Here is an 18856-nt window from a genome sequence, read left to right on the forward strand (position 1 = left end):
GATGACAGTTTCATTGGTATGTTTGTCTTAACTGTTTTTGCAAAACGCAGGTCAAAGGGTAAAAACCTTGAACTTTGTTTTTATTTACTTTTCTGGAAAAGTATTAAACTTCAGAATAAGCAAATTTTACAATATTGCACTGTAGATTAGTTTTTAAAGTAAAAACTGGGTGATTAACCAACTGTATTTTCCCTCAGATTAATGTCCTTCAATCAAAACGAAGATCAGAAATCCTAAAATCAGTAAGATATTTATTGAAATGATATTTTAAATATTTTGGTATGATCTGAATGCACATATGTAAGCATTTAAGCAGCATCATGTTTGTGTGTATATATATGTAAATATATTTATTCCAGGTTCATAATTAATCTTTACAGATCTTTTTGTATTTCTCATATGCCACTTAACCACTTTTTTGTCTCCTTCACGTTATAGTTATTTATGTGTATCTCCTCTATTAACACACTGCAAGCTCCTTAGTATAGATGTTTAAATATTTCAGATTCAGGGCATGCATAAATAGTATCATTTACAGAATTTTTCCTTAGGATTATTGATGATGTATCAGCCTTTTGGTTTGTTCTTTGGAGTGCAGTTGGAAAATAAATGAGATGAAATTTGAGAATAATTTTTTTCCCTGAGCCACTATACCCATAGAGAAAGTGATTTTTTTTTTTATGTGACCATTTTTGGTCTTAAAGTTATCAAGGAAGTGGGCAGGGGGTGGTAGTGGTATGGCATTGAACTTTTTCATATTTCGAGAATCTTAGAAATAATTTTTCCTCTCTTTGTTCACTGAAGTGTTTTATTTTTCTTTTCGCCTGAAAGGGTATACTTAAATTGCTTTGATCCTTGTCCCCACCAAGCTTTTTCCTAAATTCTATATTTATGATAGTGCTTACAGGTAAGTACATTGTACTTGCTCTTTACTTCCACTTCCTTTTCCAGACTGAGAGTAATGTATGTTAATTGTAGAAAATTGAAAACTGAAATGTATGAAGAAAAGAATTAAAATACTTATAAATCTTACTACCAAGGGAGAACCACTGTTATTATCTTGGCATATATCTGTATCTTTTTTCCTCTCTTTCTGTGTGCATGTATGTATGTGAATGTGTATATGTGTATTCTAAAATGGCTTTTAATTAAAAAAATTTTTTTTAAACATTTACTTATTTTTTTTTAATTTTTTTTTTTTTAACGTTTATTTATTTTTGAGACAGAGCATGAACGGGGGAGGGTCAGAGAGAGGGAGACACAGAATCCAAAACAGGCTCCAGGCTCTGAGCTGTCAGCACAGAGCCTGACGCAGGGCTCGAACTCACGGACCGTGAGATCATGACCTGAGCCGAAGTCGGCCGCTTAACCGACTGAGCCACCCAGGCACCCCAACATTTACTTATTTTTGAGAGACAGAGAGAGGCAGAGCATGAGCAGGGGAGTGGGAGAGAGAGAGATATACAGAATCTGAAGCAGACTCCAGGCTCTGAGCTGTTAACATAGATCCTGATGCGGGGCTTGAACTCACGAACTGTGAGACCATGACCTGAGCTGAAGTCGGATGCTCAACTGGCTGAGCCACCTAGGCGTCCCCAAAATGGCTTTTAATTTTTTTTTAAACAAAATAAGAATCATTGCTACATATGTTTTCTAACTTTCTTTTCTCAATAGTAACACTAAAGTCATCAGGTGTCATTAAATATTTTTTATTTAACGATGACTTTTGTGGCGAAATAGAATTCTACCATGTGGATATATTAGGGGTAGGCAACCTTTTTTTGTGAAGGGCCAGGTAGTGACTATGTTAGGTCTTGTGGGCCATGTGGTCTGTGTTGTAATTACTTAACTGTATGCTGTAATGAGAAAGTAACCATAAGGGCGCCAGGGTGGCTCAGTCAGTTGAGTGTTCGACTCTTGATTTTGGCTCAGGTCATGATCCCAGGGTCTTGGGATCGAGCCCTCCATGCTGAGTGTGGAGTCTGCTTAAGATTCTCTCTCTCTCTCTCTCTCTCTCTCTCTCTCTCTCTCTCTCTCTGTCTCCCCCCCTCCCTCCCCCCCCCCCAAACCCTCTCCCCTGCGGTGTGCTCTCTGAAATAGAGAGAGAGAGAGAGAGAGACAAAGCAGCCATAGATAATATGTAAATGAATAGAATGGCTGTGTTTTAATAAAACATTTTTCTTATAGACATGGAAATTTGAATTTCATACAATTTTCACCTGTAATGAATTTCATGCCATCTTTTCATTTTCTTTCAACCATTAATAAATGTAAATACCACATTAGCTCATAGGCCATCCAAGAACATATGATGGGGCTGGATATAGTTTGCAGGTCATAGTTTGCTGATCTTGAATATGCCATAAATTAATTTTATCCATTAATGGATTTTAAAGTAGTTTCCATGTTTTTTACTTTAAAAATATTCTAGTGGTCATTCTGATAAACAATATGACTTATCGTAATTTCCTTAGGATATATTATGACAAGAGATTTGGCTAAGAGTCAAAGGGTTTAAGCATTTATTAAAACTTTTAAAAAATAATGTTAACTTTTAAGACTTACACAACATTTCCACTAGTAGTGTGTGAAAGTGAACTATATTACTAACACTGGGTATTAGTTTCTTCCACTCTACCTATAATTTGGTAGATAGAAAATGTCATGTCATTGTTCAGTTTTGCATTTCTTTACTACAAATGAGTTTGTATTAAATGTGTATGAGTTTGAATTTTTTTCTGTATATTTTTTGGCCTCTTATGTTTTCTCTTTTGTTGTTGTTGTTGTTGGAGTGTTCATCTTTTTCATACTGATTTGTAACATGTCTTATATTTTAAGACTATTTACCCTTTGCCATTGTATTTTTCTAGTTTTATCACTAATCTTTCAGTAGGCTTATGTGTTTTGCTGTGTAGGCATGTTTTATGTAGTTGTAGCTATTAATCTTTCACCCTCTTTTTTATATAATTGTTTTTTATTATATTCATAAAGTTGCACAACTACTGTTACCTAATTCCAGAATAATCTTTTATTGAGCTTTGTCCTTGTGTGTTTGTTTTATTTAATTGACTTTTCTCTTAAAAAAAAAATTCTTTTGAAGCATTCTTGAATGTTAAAGACCTTATGACCTATTTTAGGTTTCAGAAAATTAAATAGATGCTTCATCTTGCTAACATAGAGGGATGCTTGAAGGATTCTTTCAGTATTGTAATTGAATTAAATTTCTTCCCATATAAAAACAATAAATAAAAATAAAGATGATTTTTCTTTCACAAATAGGTAAAATAGGAAAACCTGGAAAAAATCTTAACCCATTAGCAACATATTTGTATATTGGGAATGAATATTCAGAAACCTCCATATTGGCAAAGTCTGTTGACTCCTTTAAGTATCTTGAGAAAAAAAAATTAGCATTCCCTGCTTTGGGTTGTGCTTAGTGATCCTAGCAGGTTATAAAGTGTGATTGTTTTATTTTGAGAGCTTCATATTTCCCATTCTAATCTTTTAATGTTTTACTTGCAATTTAAAGTTTTGCCAGTGAATTTGGTTGAAAGGCACATAGATATTTTATAATGTACCTGGGAAGATGGTGAAAGTATTGAATACTTGATTCTTTAAATTATTACTATATGAATCTTGATCATCTGGATATAATCTAAACAACTAAAATTTGGGGCATTGTTAAATTTTTAAACCACTTGGAGATTTCTTTTAAATAAAATTTATTCTCACTTCACATATATTTCTGAAATACTCTTAAGAAAAATGACCCAATTTCAATTTTAAATAGGTTTGATATTTTGGGCTCTAAAGGAATAATTTTTAAACATTAGATAAGATCAAGATTTTTAAAAAAATTCAGAGTATTTATCTAAGAATTGATTTTAAAATGCTAATCTTTTTTTTCTTTTATTAGATGTTATCTTTTATGTATGCCCATTTGGCCTTCTTCCATCAAGGATATGATCTATTCAGTGAACTTGGGCCCTACATGAAGGATCTTGGTGCACAGGTAATATTGTACTGTATTGATTGATTCTGTATTATACATTGATACTTGTATTTTTAAAAAAATGTTTATTATTTTTGAGAGAGAGACAGAGCATGTGTACATGAGAGTTGGGGAGGGGCAGAGAGAGGAGGACAGAGGATCCAAAGCAGGCTCTGCACTGACAGCAGCAAACCTGACCTGGGGCTCGAGCTCAGGAGGAATAAGATCATGATCTGTGCCGAAGTTGGACGCTCAACTGACTGAGCCACCCAGGCACCCCTGATATCTGTGTGTTTTTTTTTAATTGAGATATAATTGACATACAATATTGCATTAGTTTCAGCTATATAAAATAATTTGAGGTGTGTGTGTGTGTGTGTGTGTGTGTCTATATATACATATACATATACATATACATATACATATAGGTTAAATGACCATCTGAAAAGTCTAGTTAACATCTATAACTCCAGTTAGTTACAATTTTTTTTTTCTTGTGATCAGAACTTTTAGATTACTCTTAAGCAACTTTCAACATACAATACAGTAGTGTTAACTATAGTCACCATGCTGTACATTACATTTCCAGGACTACCTTTTGACCCCATTCACCCATTTTGTCTACTCGGCCCCCTCCCCAACCTCTGCCAGTCTGTTGTATCTTGTGAGTTTTTTTTTTTTTTTTTTTTAGATTCATATATAAGTAGGATCATATAGTATTTATCTTTCTCTGTTGACTTACTTCACTTAGCATAATACCCTCAAGGTCCATCTGTGTTGTTGCAAATGACAGAATTTCCTTTTTTTAAAAAAATGGCTGAATAGTATTCCCTTGTGTATATATACACCACATTTCCCTTATTCTTCTATTGATGGACACTTAGGGGGTTTCCATGTCTTGGCTATTGTAAATAATGCTGTGGCGAACATAGTGATGCAGATATTTTTTCAAATGAGTGTCTTTGTTTACTTTGGGTACATATCCAGAAGAGGCATTGTTTCTTCTACATATGGTAGTTCTGCTTTTAATTTTTTGAGGAACCTCCATACTGTTTTCCATAGTGGCTGCACCAGTTTATATTCCCACCAGCAGTGCACTTTTCTCTTCATCCTTATCAGCACTTTTTATTTCTTGTCTTTTTGATGACAGCCATTTTGACAGGCATGAGGTGCTATCTTATTGTGGTTTTGATTGGCATTTTCATGATGATTAGTGATGTTGAGCACCTTTTCATATACCTTTTGGCCATCTGTATGTCTCCTTTGGAGAAATGTCCCCTCAGATCCTCTGCCCATTTTTAAATCAGAGTGTTTGTCTTTTTGCTATTGTGTTGTATGGATTCTTTATATATCTTGGACATTTATATCAGATATATGATTTGCAAATATATTTTGCCATTCAGTAGGTTGTCTTTTCATTTTGTTGATAGTTTCCTTTGCAGAAGTTTTTTGGTTTGATAAAGTCCCACTTTTTTTTTCTTTTTTCTTTTCTTTTGATGCCTTTGCTCTGAGATCTGTACTTTTAAAGAAATTTAGCATTTTGGGAAATATGACATTTATTTAATAAAGAAGTTTGATGCTACAGATGATTTATGTGTGGGTTAAATGTGTATAACCAAAAATAAGATTAAAGTTAAAACTATGCTATTGGGGCACCTGGGTGGCTCAGTTGGTTAAGCATCTGACTCTTGATTTCGTCTCAGGTCATCTCATGGTTCGCGGGTTCGAACCCCACATTGGGCTCTGCGCTGATAATGTGAAACCTGCTTGGGATTTTTCTCTCCCTCTCTCTCTCTCTGTCCCTCCCTTGCTCTCTCTCTCTCTCTCTTTCTCTCAAAAAAAAGAAACAAAAAAATTTTTAAACAGTGTTACAGATAGTATATGAGGGTGTTGAAAAGAAAATTTAAAAACAAAGTGTTTCATAGTATATGTGGCTCAGTTTATTTTTCATATCTTACATTTGGATAATTAAAAAATCCTACTGATTTTTCATTTGAAGTTAGAGCTCCTTTTTTATTTTGCAAAAAATGTATATTTTGCTATTTTGAATAATAAAATTTTTAGAATCTTAAGATTAAGGAACTCTTGGGAACTTTTTCATTTTATGCATACACACGTGTGAATTGTGTATATGTATACCAGTATTATATAGAAATTTCATTGTATTCAAATTACTTTTGATAACTGAGCAGAACTTTATATTAATTTGTTCTGGGATATTCTTTTTTGTTGATTGGTGAGCTTTCTGGATTCATTAGTACCAACTTTTGGGTGACTCCTCCCCCCCCCCCCCCCCATAGGTTCATATTACCTTTTGAGGACAGGGGGTTAAGGATGAAAAATAGAATTTAGGGAAATGAGGAAAAGGTAAGAGCATAACGAGAATTGCATTCATGGACCAAAAGTAAATACTCTGTGTGTGTGTGTGTGTGTGTGTGTGTGTGTATGTGTGTTGGGATGGTATGCAGAGCATATGCCATGAGTTGCCATACTGTTCCCTAACTCTAAGTAGACTTACGTAGACTTAAGTAGAACTTAATCTATTGGAGGAAACCAACATGTCACCAGACTATTATTACTTTTTGTACTAAGTGCCCTGTCTGGGAATATACATTGAGACTAGGCTTGTTTGCATGTGTTAGAAGCCTGAAAATAATGGTAGCTTCAACAGCATGGAGTATTATTTCTCCTATGTCAAGTCAGAGTCCTGGTATGGTGGTCGCTTGATTTGCAGGGATGCAGGCTTATTATATTTTTTGATCCTATCTCATGGTTCAAAGTGGATGATCAAGCTTTAGTCACCATACCTACATTCTAGCTAACGGGAAAGAGGAGAGGAGAAAGAAAGATGCATTCTCTCTTTTTATGAATATCTCCTGGAAATTGTAGAGGTCACTTCTGTGTACATCCTAATATCACACTAGCTGCAAGGAAAGATGGGGGATACAGATTTAATGCCAGATAATCATGTGACCTACTAGAATTTGGGGGTTGTATTAAGAAAGAAAGAGAGAATGGTTATTGGGAAACAGCTAGCTATCTCTATACATAGCAAAGGATGAAAGAGTTATAGGAACATACAGATGGAACATGTAACCCAGACTTGGGAGGAAGGCAAGAGTTTCCTAGGCTAGGTACTTCCCACATTCTGTCAAATTTTATGTTGCACCCTCATCCTACATGAAATATAATTTATAAAAAAATTAAGTTGGATTGCAGTTGAATAGTTTAAATAATTACATATTTTAGACATTTATTAATTTCAGTTCTGCTGTTTCCCCCTCTCAGTTCTCACATGACTTTCCATGTAGCTTTGGTGTCTATATGGAGTCTAGTGGAAAATATAGCCTGGTTGGAGGTGGTCAGTTAGGATTTTCTTTTTATAATTCAGTTATGAGATGACTGCATCTGGAACTAGGAACATGTAGTAATAGAAATAAATAGACTTGAGGGATATTTAAGATATAGCCAATTTGAAGGTAGAGGGACATGATGAGTTGAGGTTTAAATGTGTTGAATTTTGAGGATAGGACATCTAAGTGAATATATCTGGAGCTCATAAAAACAAAAAAAACAAAAAAACAAAACACCAAAACCTAGAGTAAAGGAGGCAGTAGCATATAATTGCTAATTGTAACCACAATAGTGGGTGAATTGACCCAAGGAGAGTTAATAAGTATCTCAAAATCCTTTTTGTATTTCAAAAGATAGTTTTGAAAAATGTAAGTGCTAGAACAGTATGCTTAAAGATGTTACGGTCAAGGGCTGCTAGTATAGAGTGAAAAGAGAATCTGGCTTCAAACAGGGCCCTAAGAGTGACATATTTATTTTATTTTATTTTTTATGTCTTAATTTATTTTTGAGAGAGATAAAGAGACAGAGTGCAAGCTGGGCAGGGGCAGAGAGAGAGGGAGACATAGAATCTGAAGTAGGCTCCAGGCTCCGAGCTGTCAGCACAGAGCCCGACATGAGGCTCGAACCCACGAACCATGAGATCATGACCTGAGCCAAAGTTGGATGCCTAATTGACTGAGCCACCCAGGTGCCCCAAGAATGGAATATTTTTAAGGGATAGTTAAGTATGAGAGCTCCATGAGAACATAGATGAGAGAGGAGGTGGGAACCCAGGAGACGGTGGTAGCACAGGCCAAGTAAAGAACATCTCTAAAAGGAGGAGGTGGTTGTCAGTACAAATATTGGAAAAAAGGTCCAGTAAACCTAGGGCTATTGCGTCTAGCAGCAAGAAGGTTATTTGTTACCTCTGCGAGAGTAGAGGGTCTGAGTGGCAGAACTAAACTACAGTGGGTAGTAGTTATGAATATGAAATGGACAAGTGAAGAACGGAATATTTTTCCAGAAGTTGTGTTGTGAAGGAAAAGGAGGGAGAAGGTAGTAGCTAGAGGGGACTGTAAGTTGGAGGAAGGTTTTATTTTAAGGTAGTAGGATTTCCACCTATATACAAGCAGATGGAAATGGAAGAAATTGAAAAGTAGAAAGAGAAGTGATGATATCTGATGTGGTAGGAGTAGAAGGGATTCCAGACACAGGATTGGGGGCACCTGGCTAGTAATAGGCATCTGTGAAACTTCTAATGTCCATCACTAATAGAAGCATGGGACACACCTGCTGTGCTCCAAACTCTCTCTTCCTGATACAGTCTGAGCACGTAGGAGACAGGACTGTCAGTCTTCACATCTCCTCAGCTCGTACTTCCTCCAACCCTCCACCATGTGAAAAGATTTTTTTTCCTTTATATTTCTCCTCCAACAGAGAGAGGTGAATTTTTCCCCTTTCTGCTGTAATAGCAGTGGGGTGGGTTGTAGCAGAGGCGTTTACTGCCAGTCCGACAGGCAGAAAACCATCACTTGCATTGCAGTACTATTGTGGAAGTTACACTCACACAAGTTTACAAGTATTAGTTGAATCTTAGGGTCTACTTTGTACCTCACTTCAGTCTGAGTGAATGAATAATATTATATGCCATCAATTAAAGTCTATAAAACCATGGTATAATGGTTATTTTATTCATTCAGTATAAGAAAATGTTGAGGGCATTTGACTAGTGCAACATATACCAGCCTTACGCGTCGAATCAATGTTACATGTCACCAAGGCGTGTATGCATTAGATCCTCAAGTGCAGTAGTATAGTTGCCATCTAAATCAAATATGTATAGTAGTGATAGTTCTGTTTCAGTGTGTTTTCTTTTGGTTTTTATTAATATTCAGTGATAATTAAGATTGTATGAGGGCATCTGAGTGGCTCAGTCAGTCGAGTGTCCAACTCTTGATTTCGGCTCAAGTCATGACCCCACGGTCGTGGGATTGAGGCCCACATTGGGCTTTGTGCAGAGCGTGGAGCCTGTTTAAGATTCTCTCTCTCGGGGCGCCTGGGTGGCTCAGTCGGTTAAGCGTCCGACTTCAGCTCAGGTCACGATCTCGCGGTCCGTGAGTTCGAGCCCCGCGTCGGGCTCTGGGCTGATGGCTCAGAGCCTGGAGCCTGCTTCTGATTCTGTGTCTCCCTCTCTCTCTGCCCCTCCCCCGTTCATGCTCTGTCTCTCTCTGTCTCAAAAATAAATAAAACGTTAAAAAAATTTTTTTTTTTTAAAAGATTCTCTCTCCCTCCTCCTCTCTCCCCTGCTTGTGTGTGCTCTCCCTTTCTCAAATTAAAAAATAAAAAAGATTCTATGGCCAGTTGTACACCTGAAACTAGTATTCCACTGTATGTTAATTGGGATTTAAAGAAAATTTTTTTAATTAAAAAAAATTGTGTGGTCAGAATCATTCTCTGGCAGGAAAATAAAAATCATGTGTAATAGAGACTGAATAAAGAATCAAGTAGTTTTTTTTTTTTTTTTTTTTTACAAAGGCTTTTTTCAATTTTGTTTCTAAAGGATATCAATGAAAACATTTGGACATTTAATACTTTATCTTTCTCCTTATTCCTGTTGATATTTACATTTTTATTTTTTCATTTACCCCACATGAATCAGTTAGAGGTATGGGGGTTTGAAGATGAAATGACATACATCACAGTCTAGGAGAGTAAACTCACATAATATTTTATGACCCAGTTGTTTGTTATTCCAGCAGAGTAGTTCAAGAAGCCAGGGCATTTGTCATGATACTGGAAAATCATCTTTTCTGATGGAGAGGAACAAGAAGGAAATGAGACTTTATGATTTCATAAGTTTTTTGGGCTTTTAGAAAAGAATGTTAAACAATGGTGATTTTATGCCCTGACCATATGAGTGATTACTATTTTATTATTATTACTATTTTTAAAAATTATTAGCTTTCTCTTTTATCTGGTGAGATTTTTGTTTGTTTGTTTTTTAAGCCTTTTAGATTTGATCATAACATTAAGAAGCCAACTTGAAAACATGAAGCGTTTTGAGTGATTGGAAGTATGTGTTCTGTTGAACTTGTGAGAGTTGGCCCACCCTAGCTTAGCTGCTACTCTTTGCTGTTCGGGGAAAACAAATCACCACTGCGTCTTCTTTCTTTCTTTGATTCTGACTACTGCAATTGCTGAGTGGGTCCGCAGGCAACTTCAGCTAGAGTCCTCTTCCTTATTCCGGGAGTTCATATTATCCCTGTTGTGCCCTAGACAAGGCCGCCTGTCACGTTTGCTTAGCACCACAACTGTTCTTAGAAATGTTTTTCCTGGAGGAGTTATAGACCTTCTCAAAAAGGATTTGATACCAGAAAAGAAAGAAATTCCATTTTAAAGTTGCAGCCAAAATGCTTTTTTAAAGAAATTTAAATGGACTTAGAGTATGTTTTTGAAAAATGATCATACTTTTTTTTTTTTTTTTAATTTTTAAGTCTCTATAATTTTCTCTCTTTCCCCCTTTATAGTTGGATCGACTGGTTGTAGATGCAGCAAAGGAGAAAAGAGAGATGGAGCAAAAACATTCCACCATTCAACAAAAGGTACTTGAAGAGAAAAGTTCAAGGAGAGGAATTCCTATTTTGTACAACTGTTCAGTTATTGGTTTCAGCAAGATACTATCATGTTGCAACAAATCTTATGAGTTGCTGTAGTAATTAAATTGGGTAAATTCCTCATTTTTTGGTGAAAAGTAAAAAGTTTTTAGATGGTCAGGCATGTATTTTATTATTCTTTTAAAATATTTGATATTTGATAGTGATATTTTTGTGTGGTAATCTGAAAATAAAAGGAGAGAATTGGAGGTTGAATCTAATAATACAAGTATATGACAAGATGCCTTCTGTACTTACCTGGCAGGGGAGATATCATGATCACAAAGGTGGTTTTTCTAGGGCAAGGCTTTTCCATTGACTCCAGATGTGCTGACCCTTGCTATTTCCCCTAATGTGGGAAACTCTACTGTATAATTTGTGGTGAGGGACACTGTGTTTGTACGTTCCCCTAAAAAAATATGCCTTCTAGCATTGCTTTAAGAAATCTGTTCCTATGATATTAAGTCAAATCAACTTTTGTTATGGTTTCTTTAGAATTTAAAATACCAGTGAACTAGATTTGACATAAAAGATGTCAGTGGAAAAATATTAAAGTGATGTCAGTAATATAAGTAAGGAAAATATTTTGGTGATGGGTTATTAATATTCATTCAAAGAGAAACATTATTTATTAAGGGAAAGATTTTCTACCAAACCATGTTTAACTTAGTTCCTTCCAGTTATACTCAGGTAAGGCTAACTCTGTGTTTTGTTTAAAGTTAGACTCACTTTGGGTTGGGTAACTTGTTTTAATGGTATTACCATGGAAAGATTATTAAAAATTGGAACCAGTTGTATCTAATTAAAATGAGAGGTCATGATACTTCTAGAAACTTGTGACTATTTGGTTAAACTGAATTATTTAATGAATATTACATATCTTTTAATATCTCTCCCTGTGCACATAGCTCAGTGATGTACAAAAGCAATAGATTATTTAATCTAAGATTAATTTGCTTGATTTCAAATAATAGTCAATTGCTGCTTTACTTTGAAGAAAGTAATGCTATTTTTGCTTTTTTCTGCCCTTAAATGCTGACACAAGGCTGCATTACAGGTAAAAAAAGAAAAAAAAGGGAAAAAGATTCAGTCACCTAAAAATTAAGGGAAAAGTGTATCTAATGTAGCTATTTAGATTTTTCAAGAATTGAAATTGATCAATTAAAGAAACAATGATTCTATGCACATTCATGTACATGCCTTTTGGTTATCTGTACATATTCCTGATGGATTTATACCTAGGAGTAGAACTGCTGGTTCAGAGGGTATATATATGTTCAGCATTGGTAGATAATGCTAAATCACTTTTCAAAATGCTGTTACTATTCCTGGCAGGCAGCACTGTTCGAGAGTTCTCAGGGCTCCTTGCCACCCCATGGTATTGTGAGAGTTAATTTTTGCTAATTTTGGTGGGTAGATACTGACATCTCATTGTGGTTTTAATTTATGCTTTAGTCATTAATGAACTCAGGCACCTTCCCCTGTGTCTGTTGGTGTATATCTCCTGTATAACCTAAGTGTTTATAGATTTGCCTTTTATGTTTAGACCTTAAATCCATTTGTAATTGGGTGTTTACGTGTGGTGTGAGTAGAGATCCAGTTTCCTTGTATTCACAATCTGATAGCTAGATAATCGAGAATCAGTTATTAAAAAATTTGTTCTTTTCCTATTACTCTGTTATATCCTCTGTTTTACATTATGTTTGTATACATGTGAGTTCTATTTTGAGCTCTTAATTCTTTTCATTGGCCTTTTTGTCTTATTGTGGCAATACTATGCTGCCTTTAAGTATTGTAGCTTAATGGTATATCTTGATATCTGACAAAGCAAACCTCCTATCTTCTCTGTTTCAAAAGTGAATTAACTAAATTTTGCATTCTTTTACAAATTTCAAGAGCAGACTTTCAGTTTGCTTAACAGTAGCTTTGGAGATTTTGATCGATTGCATTGGGTCTATGAATCAATATGGGGGAGAATTGGTATCTTTATTTTACAGTGTCTTCTAATCTCTGAGCTTGAAATATTAAAAGTGAAGTTTTCTTTAATGTCCTTCATAAAGTTTGATATTTTCTTGTACATCTTTTGTCAAATTTATTCCTAGATACTTATATGGCATATGTTATTGTAAATGCTATCTTTTAAAAATTTCTTTTCTCACTGTTTACTTTTGTTACATACTAGAATAAAATTGACTTTTCTGTATTGATTTTGAAACCAGTTATCTTGTTAAGCTCTCTTTAAATGCTAATTTATCTCTGGATTCTGTTTGATGTTCTGTGTACAGAGTCATCTGCAAATAATGGTAGTTTCTTCCTTTCCAATTCTTTTTATTACCTTGTGGCTAGGACTTCTAACATAATTTTGAGTTGTAGTGACAATGGTCTTTCTTGCTTGCAATTTCAAAAGCAAAAGCTCAGTTAGATTCCCTTTATGGCCAATCTTGGTCTTGCCTTCTCTTCCCCACACCAAAGCTTCAAGTTTTGATGAAGCAAATGCCCTTGAGGTGAAATCTGGCTTCTTTGATCTGCTTACCTCTTCGGCTTCCAATTTTCACTTAATCTTTTGCTTTTGAGTATTCCTTTCTATTTTGACAGTTCATCAATATATTTAAATTATAGTATATAATTTATACAGTGTTATTAGTTGCTTCATTATAAAATTATGATCTGTCACATTTTAACACTATACAGTATTAATTGATTTAATAGTAATTAAATTGAAGACTTACCTCAAGAAATATAGTTGAAAATTAGAAAAATACTTATAATGCTCTATATATCAAGGAGGTCATATTTTAATGTTTTAAGTAGCATCAAGGTTATTAAAAAACTGCCAGCATTACAAATGAAACCTTTAGAATGTTGCCAAACTCAGTTGTATCTATTTCTGACATCCTGCTTGTCTAATTAAATTATAGCCTCAAATATTATTTATTTATAATTTTAAAAAATGTTTATTTACTTTGAGAGAGAGTGAGTGAGTGAGCAAGGGACGTGCAGAGAGAAAGAGAAAGAGAGAATCCTAAGCAGGCTCTGCACCGACAGCACAGAGCCCCATGTGGGGCTTGAACCCATTAACTGTGAGATCGTGACCTGAGCCGAAACTGAGTTGGATGCTTAACTGACTGAGCCACCCAGGCACTCCCACCTCAAATAAATTTTAAATGAGGGCATTAAAGTTTTCCTAAATTTTTTTTCAAAGACAATGTAGGAGAAAGTGTAGCAATTCACTTACAGATTCTGTTTCAATTTTTTTAAGTTTATTTATTTTAGAGACAAAGATTGCATGTGGGAGGGGAGGGCAGAGAGAGAGAGAGAGAATCCCAAGCAGGCTCAGCTCTGTTAGCCCAGAGCCCAACACAGAGCTCAGTCCCACAAACCATGAGATCATGACCTGAGCTGAAATCCAGAGTTGGACACTTAACCTACTGAGCCACCCAGGCGCTCCCAGATTCTGTTTCATTTGATTATTTTGGATTATCATGTCTTTTTAATTTCTTTCTTCCTTCCTTCCTTCCTTCCTTCCTTCCCTCCCTCCTTCTTTCCTTCCTTCTTCCCTTCCTTCCTTCTTCCCTTCCTTCTTTCCTTCCTTCTTCCCTTCCTTCTTCCCTTCCTTCTTCCCTGCCTTCTTTCCTTCCTTCCTTCCTTCCTTCCTTCCTTCCTTCCTTCCTTCCTTCCTTCCTTCCTTCCTTCCATGCCCACTGTGGGGCTTGAACTCACAACCTTGAGATGAAGAGCTGCTTGCTCTACCAACTGAGCCAGCCAGGCACCCGAGATTATCATGTCTTTTTATGGTTAAATTTTGAAAGATGTCAGCAGAGTTTTTGTTTTTAATGAATTTTGTTTTCCTGAATTTAGTCTATTTCCATTTTCCATCTTTGTAGACTCTTAAGTTTGGAAGGCCCCTGGGTAATTCTCCCTCTGCCTCCCCTCCAGTGGAGGACCCTCACATCCCAGCATTTTTGGCAGGTGGTCATCTAGCTTCTGCCAGAATCTTTTTCAAGACAGAAAGTTTACTATTCCCTAAAAGGATAGCACTCTAACTTTGATTATTGGTCCAGCTGTAATTTTGAAAGTTCTGAGACTGATTTTTTAAAGTTTTAAAACGGGTAACAGCAGTCTTGCAGTTTTATACAAATGACTTTGTAAGTTCATCAGGAAATATTTTAAATATAACACTTCTGATTTCAAAACTTCATGAATCCTTAGAGGAAAATTGTAAGTTTGAATTGCATTCAAGTGAAGAGTAGAATGACAGAAGATTATGAGGGATTCCATAATCCTCATGAAAAAGTGAGCTCAGCACTTCAAATTTAAACTGTACTGTACAGCACTTCAAACTGTAGGTCTTCTTTGCAAAACAAAATTTTATTTTACAGAAAAAAGCCTTTATTCTACTTCTGAACTCCCTAATAGTGGAGTTATTACTACTATCAGATTAAAAAATACCGTAATAGTAATATACTTAGAGAATAGAGATAGATTTGAGTGTCCCAATTTAAATATATCTATATTACTTTTTAATTTTTTATCATTTATTTATTTATTTATTTATTCATTCATTCATTCTATTTATTTGTTTCTGAGAGAGGGAGAGCGCACGAGTGGGGAAGGGACAGAGAGAGAGAGGGAGACACAGAATCTGAAGCAGGCTCCAGGCTGTCAGCACGGAGCCTGATGTGGGGCTCAGACTCACAAAGTGTGAGATCATGACCTAAACAGAAGTTGGACGCCCATCTGACTGAGCCACCCAAGAGCCCTTATATTACTTAAAAAAAAAATTGTTACACACATCACAAAACAATGTTAGGATAAAATGAAACAATTTTATTTTTTCTTAATTTTTATTGATTTTTGAGAGAGAGAGAGAGCACAAACAGGGGACAGGCACAGGGAGAGGGAGACAGGAATCCTAAGTAGGCTCCAGGCTCCGAGCTATCAGCACAGAGCTCAACGCGGGGCTTGAACCCTTGAAATAAGAGATTGTGACCTGAGCCAAAGTTGGATGCCCAACCGACTGAGCCACCCATGCACCTCTAAAATGAAAACATTTTAAACAAGACATCACATATAGTATTTAGTTGTCCCTTTTGTCTATTTGTATGCATATTATTTTGTGCCTTTAATCAGTGTATAAATCAAGTTCTATTGTTTTCTCTTTCAGGGTGTATTTTATATAATCATCTGTGTTTTTACATTGTCATTATAATAATTAAGTCTCCTCTTTTGTTATGAATACTGTTAATATACTATCTTAATACAAAACTTTTCTATGATTTGTGCTGTTTCTCTATGATAAATTTGGTAATCGTATGAACTTTTTTATTTTGTTTAGGATTTCTCCAGTGATGATTCTAAGTTAGAATATAATGTAGATGCTGCAAATGGCATTGTTATGGAAGGATATCTGTTCAAACGAGCCAGCAATGCCTTCAAAACTTGGAACAGGTAATATATTTCAAAAACTAGTCTTGATTTCCATAGTCTCAGTTTTCTGACCTTCCCTGTGATTTGGCCAACTCTTTCTTTCCTAATTCTTTAAATTCGCAGTCTACGATAGCATTCTTGAACCCAGTCCATTAAAGATAAGTCTCCCTTCTAAGAAAGGGGACCCTAAGAAGCAAGTGAAAAATGATAGCACTAATGCTAAAATCTAAAATTTAAGCAAAGTTTAAACCAGGAAGCACGAATTGTTTTCTCCTTTGGGTTGCTCTCTGTAAGATGTTTATATACATTTTAATTTAGTGTTTGCTTATGAATTTTTAAGCCAGATGATCCTGAGTTTTTGATCTTTTTAATAACTTTAACCAGGACTTTTAAGAAATGGGCTTGTTTTTAAATGTGAAGTGTGGTGCTTGCTTTGGCAGCACATAATACTTGGTATGGTGTGTGTGGCAGTCGGGGCTCCTGTATTCTAAACTTGACAATGACCAAAAACTTGGCTTTCTTTTTCTTTTTCTGCTAAACTGATTTTTAAAAGATATTAATCCAGCAAATATCTGTTAAATATATATATTAAATATTTAATTATATTTTTCTGTGTATTAATCTAATAAAGTAAAATAATTTCAGACATTAAAGAATAAAAAAAGATTGTGTTGACTCAGGATTATACTTCCAAATAGTAGTGATTAGTCTTTTATTCAAGGATGCCTCCTTTTTGTTTTTGTTTTTGTTTTTGCAAAAAACTCCCCCAAAATAGAACTATTTTGTAATAATTGAGAGTAACATTAGGCTCTGGTGACTTGATTTACTATTATATTATTGGCTGGATGTGTTTATTTTCTTTGCTACTTGAACAAGATGTAAATTCACTTGATGATAGAGAATATTTTCTTTTCTTAAAAAAAAATGGACATTAGCAAAATAATAGAATTTTCTCGGTAAGTTTAATGTAGTATACATTTTTGCTAATTTAAATGGAAAACTATTATTCTTGCATATTTAAAATATTAAAATGGGCTCCCACTTACTTTGATTTCTTGGTGATAAGGTTATGTGGAAAAACATTCAGTGGTATTTTCAAATGTCAGTGATTCGTTGAGCCTTTCCCTAGCATTTGATATTGCCAGATATTTAAATGAATGGGGTGTGTTTTATTTGAAATAATTTTTCTTTATCTGAGAATGAATATAAACTGAAAAGTGATTATATATGATATTAAGCCATTTTGAATTATGTAGAACTTCTAAAATAATGTCTGAACCAGAAGGACCAACTCAGTGGTTTGGTTAGAAATAATATTTTTAACTATTATAAAGTGAAAATAAGAAATTAAAATTCTGTTTTCTAAGGTGTAAAAATTAAGACAATAATCTTTTAAGTTTTTCCTGACAAATTTCCATAGCTAGAATAGGAAATTAAAGTAAAAATTTTTGTAATAAAGAAAGATTTCTCAACCAGTATGGTTTCATGAGGTAATGTTAGAATTGAATTTTAACCTTCAGATTTCAAAACAACCTACTTAAAGTTTAACACAGTGAAAATACAATAAATCCATAGAACCTATACCATTATGTTAAGAAGAAATGAAATGATGTTCCATGGACTACTCCAATGAGAAATGATCTCAGACTTCAAAATGAAGCACAGTAAGTGTTAGTGGAAAATTGTATTGCCATTTAGGGCAATAGGAGAAAATTAATACTGATTTAAGCATGGACCTTTCATTTTTTAAAAAAAAAATCTTAATATTTATTTATTTTTGAGAGAGAGAGAGACAGAGACAGAGACAGAGAGCAAGCAGGGGAGGAGCAGAGAGAGGGAGAGACAGAATCCGAAGCAGGTTCCAGGCTCTGAGCTGTCAGCACAGAGCCCAACGTGGGCTCAAACTCACAAACCATTGAGATCATGACCTGAGCCCAAGTTGGATTCTTAACTGACTGAGCCACCCAGGCATCCCATAAGCATGGACCTTTTGTTTTTAATTTTTTGTTTCATGAATTCTATTAATTGGCATAGATAATAAAATGTAACTAACTAAAATCAAGTAGGGAATAACTATTAAATTCTGAATTGTAGACCTGTTATCTTCCACGTGGAAAGTGAGAGACCATGCCTTTGGAAATGAAGCTGCTTTTTAAAGGAGCTACCATCTAATTGTAGTGGGATGACATTATTGATGAGAATCATGGATCGTATTTCAACACCCTAAGTTTTAGTAAAGAAATGAAGGTGCAGAGAGATGGTTGCTCATTGATACGCAGCTGGTTTGTGAAAGACCGAGGCCCGAAACCTGGCATTTAAAAAAAAAATTTGCTATGGAAATTCCATATAAATTTGTGTTTTGATGAAACAATATGTCAAATATTTTAAAAATAGGTTAAAAACTTTTTAAAAACTTCCTAGTCTATTTACATTATTAGGAAAAATTATGGAT

The 18856-nt window shown here is 34.9% G+C and overlaps 1 protein-coding gene and 1 non-coding gene across 7 annotated transcripts in view; both read left to right on the top strand.

Annotated features, from left to right (window-relative positions):
* The window catches only part of ACAP2 (ArfGAP with coiled-coil, ankyrin repeat and PH domains 2), a 148696-nt gene that overhangs the window by 95270 nt on the left and 34570 nt on the right, over nucleotides 1-18856 (top strand). For all 6 annotated transcript variants that reach the window (XM_027061155.2, XM_053221034.1, XM_027061157.2 and 3 more), the window contains 4 exons: nucleotides 198-242; nucleotides 3917-4012; nucleotides 10852-10926; nucleotides 16313-16425. In XM_027061155.2, the coding sequence (XP_026916956.1) occupies nucleotides 198-242; nucleotides 3917-4012; nucleotides 10852-10926; nucleotides 16313-16425 (329 nt within the window). The remainder of the gene's footprint in view (nucleotides 1-197; nucleotides 243-3916; nucleotides 4013-10851; nucleotides 10927-16312; nucleotides 16426-18856) is intronic.
* On the top strand, nucleotides 11228-11389 carry LOC113600044 (U1 spliceosomal RNA). The gene has a single exon (XR_003421023.1). It is a non-coding gene; the product is annotated as a U1 spliceosomal RNA (small nuclear RNA).

Source organism: Acinonyx jubatus, chromosome C2, assembly GCF_027475565.1.
Source record: "Acinonyx jubatus isolate Ajub_Pintada_27869175 chromosome C2, VMU_Ajub_asm_v1.0, whole genome shotgun sequence".
Classification (NCBI taxonomy): Eukaryota; Metazoa; Chordata; class Mammalia; order Carnivora; family Felidae; genus Acinonyx; species Acinonyx jubatus.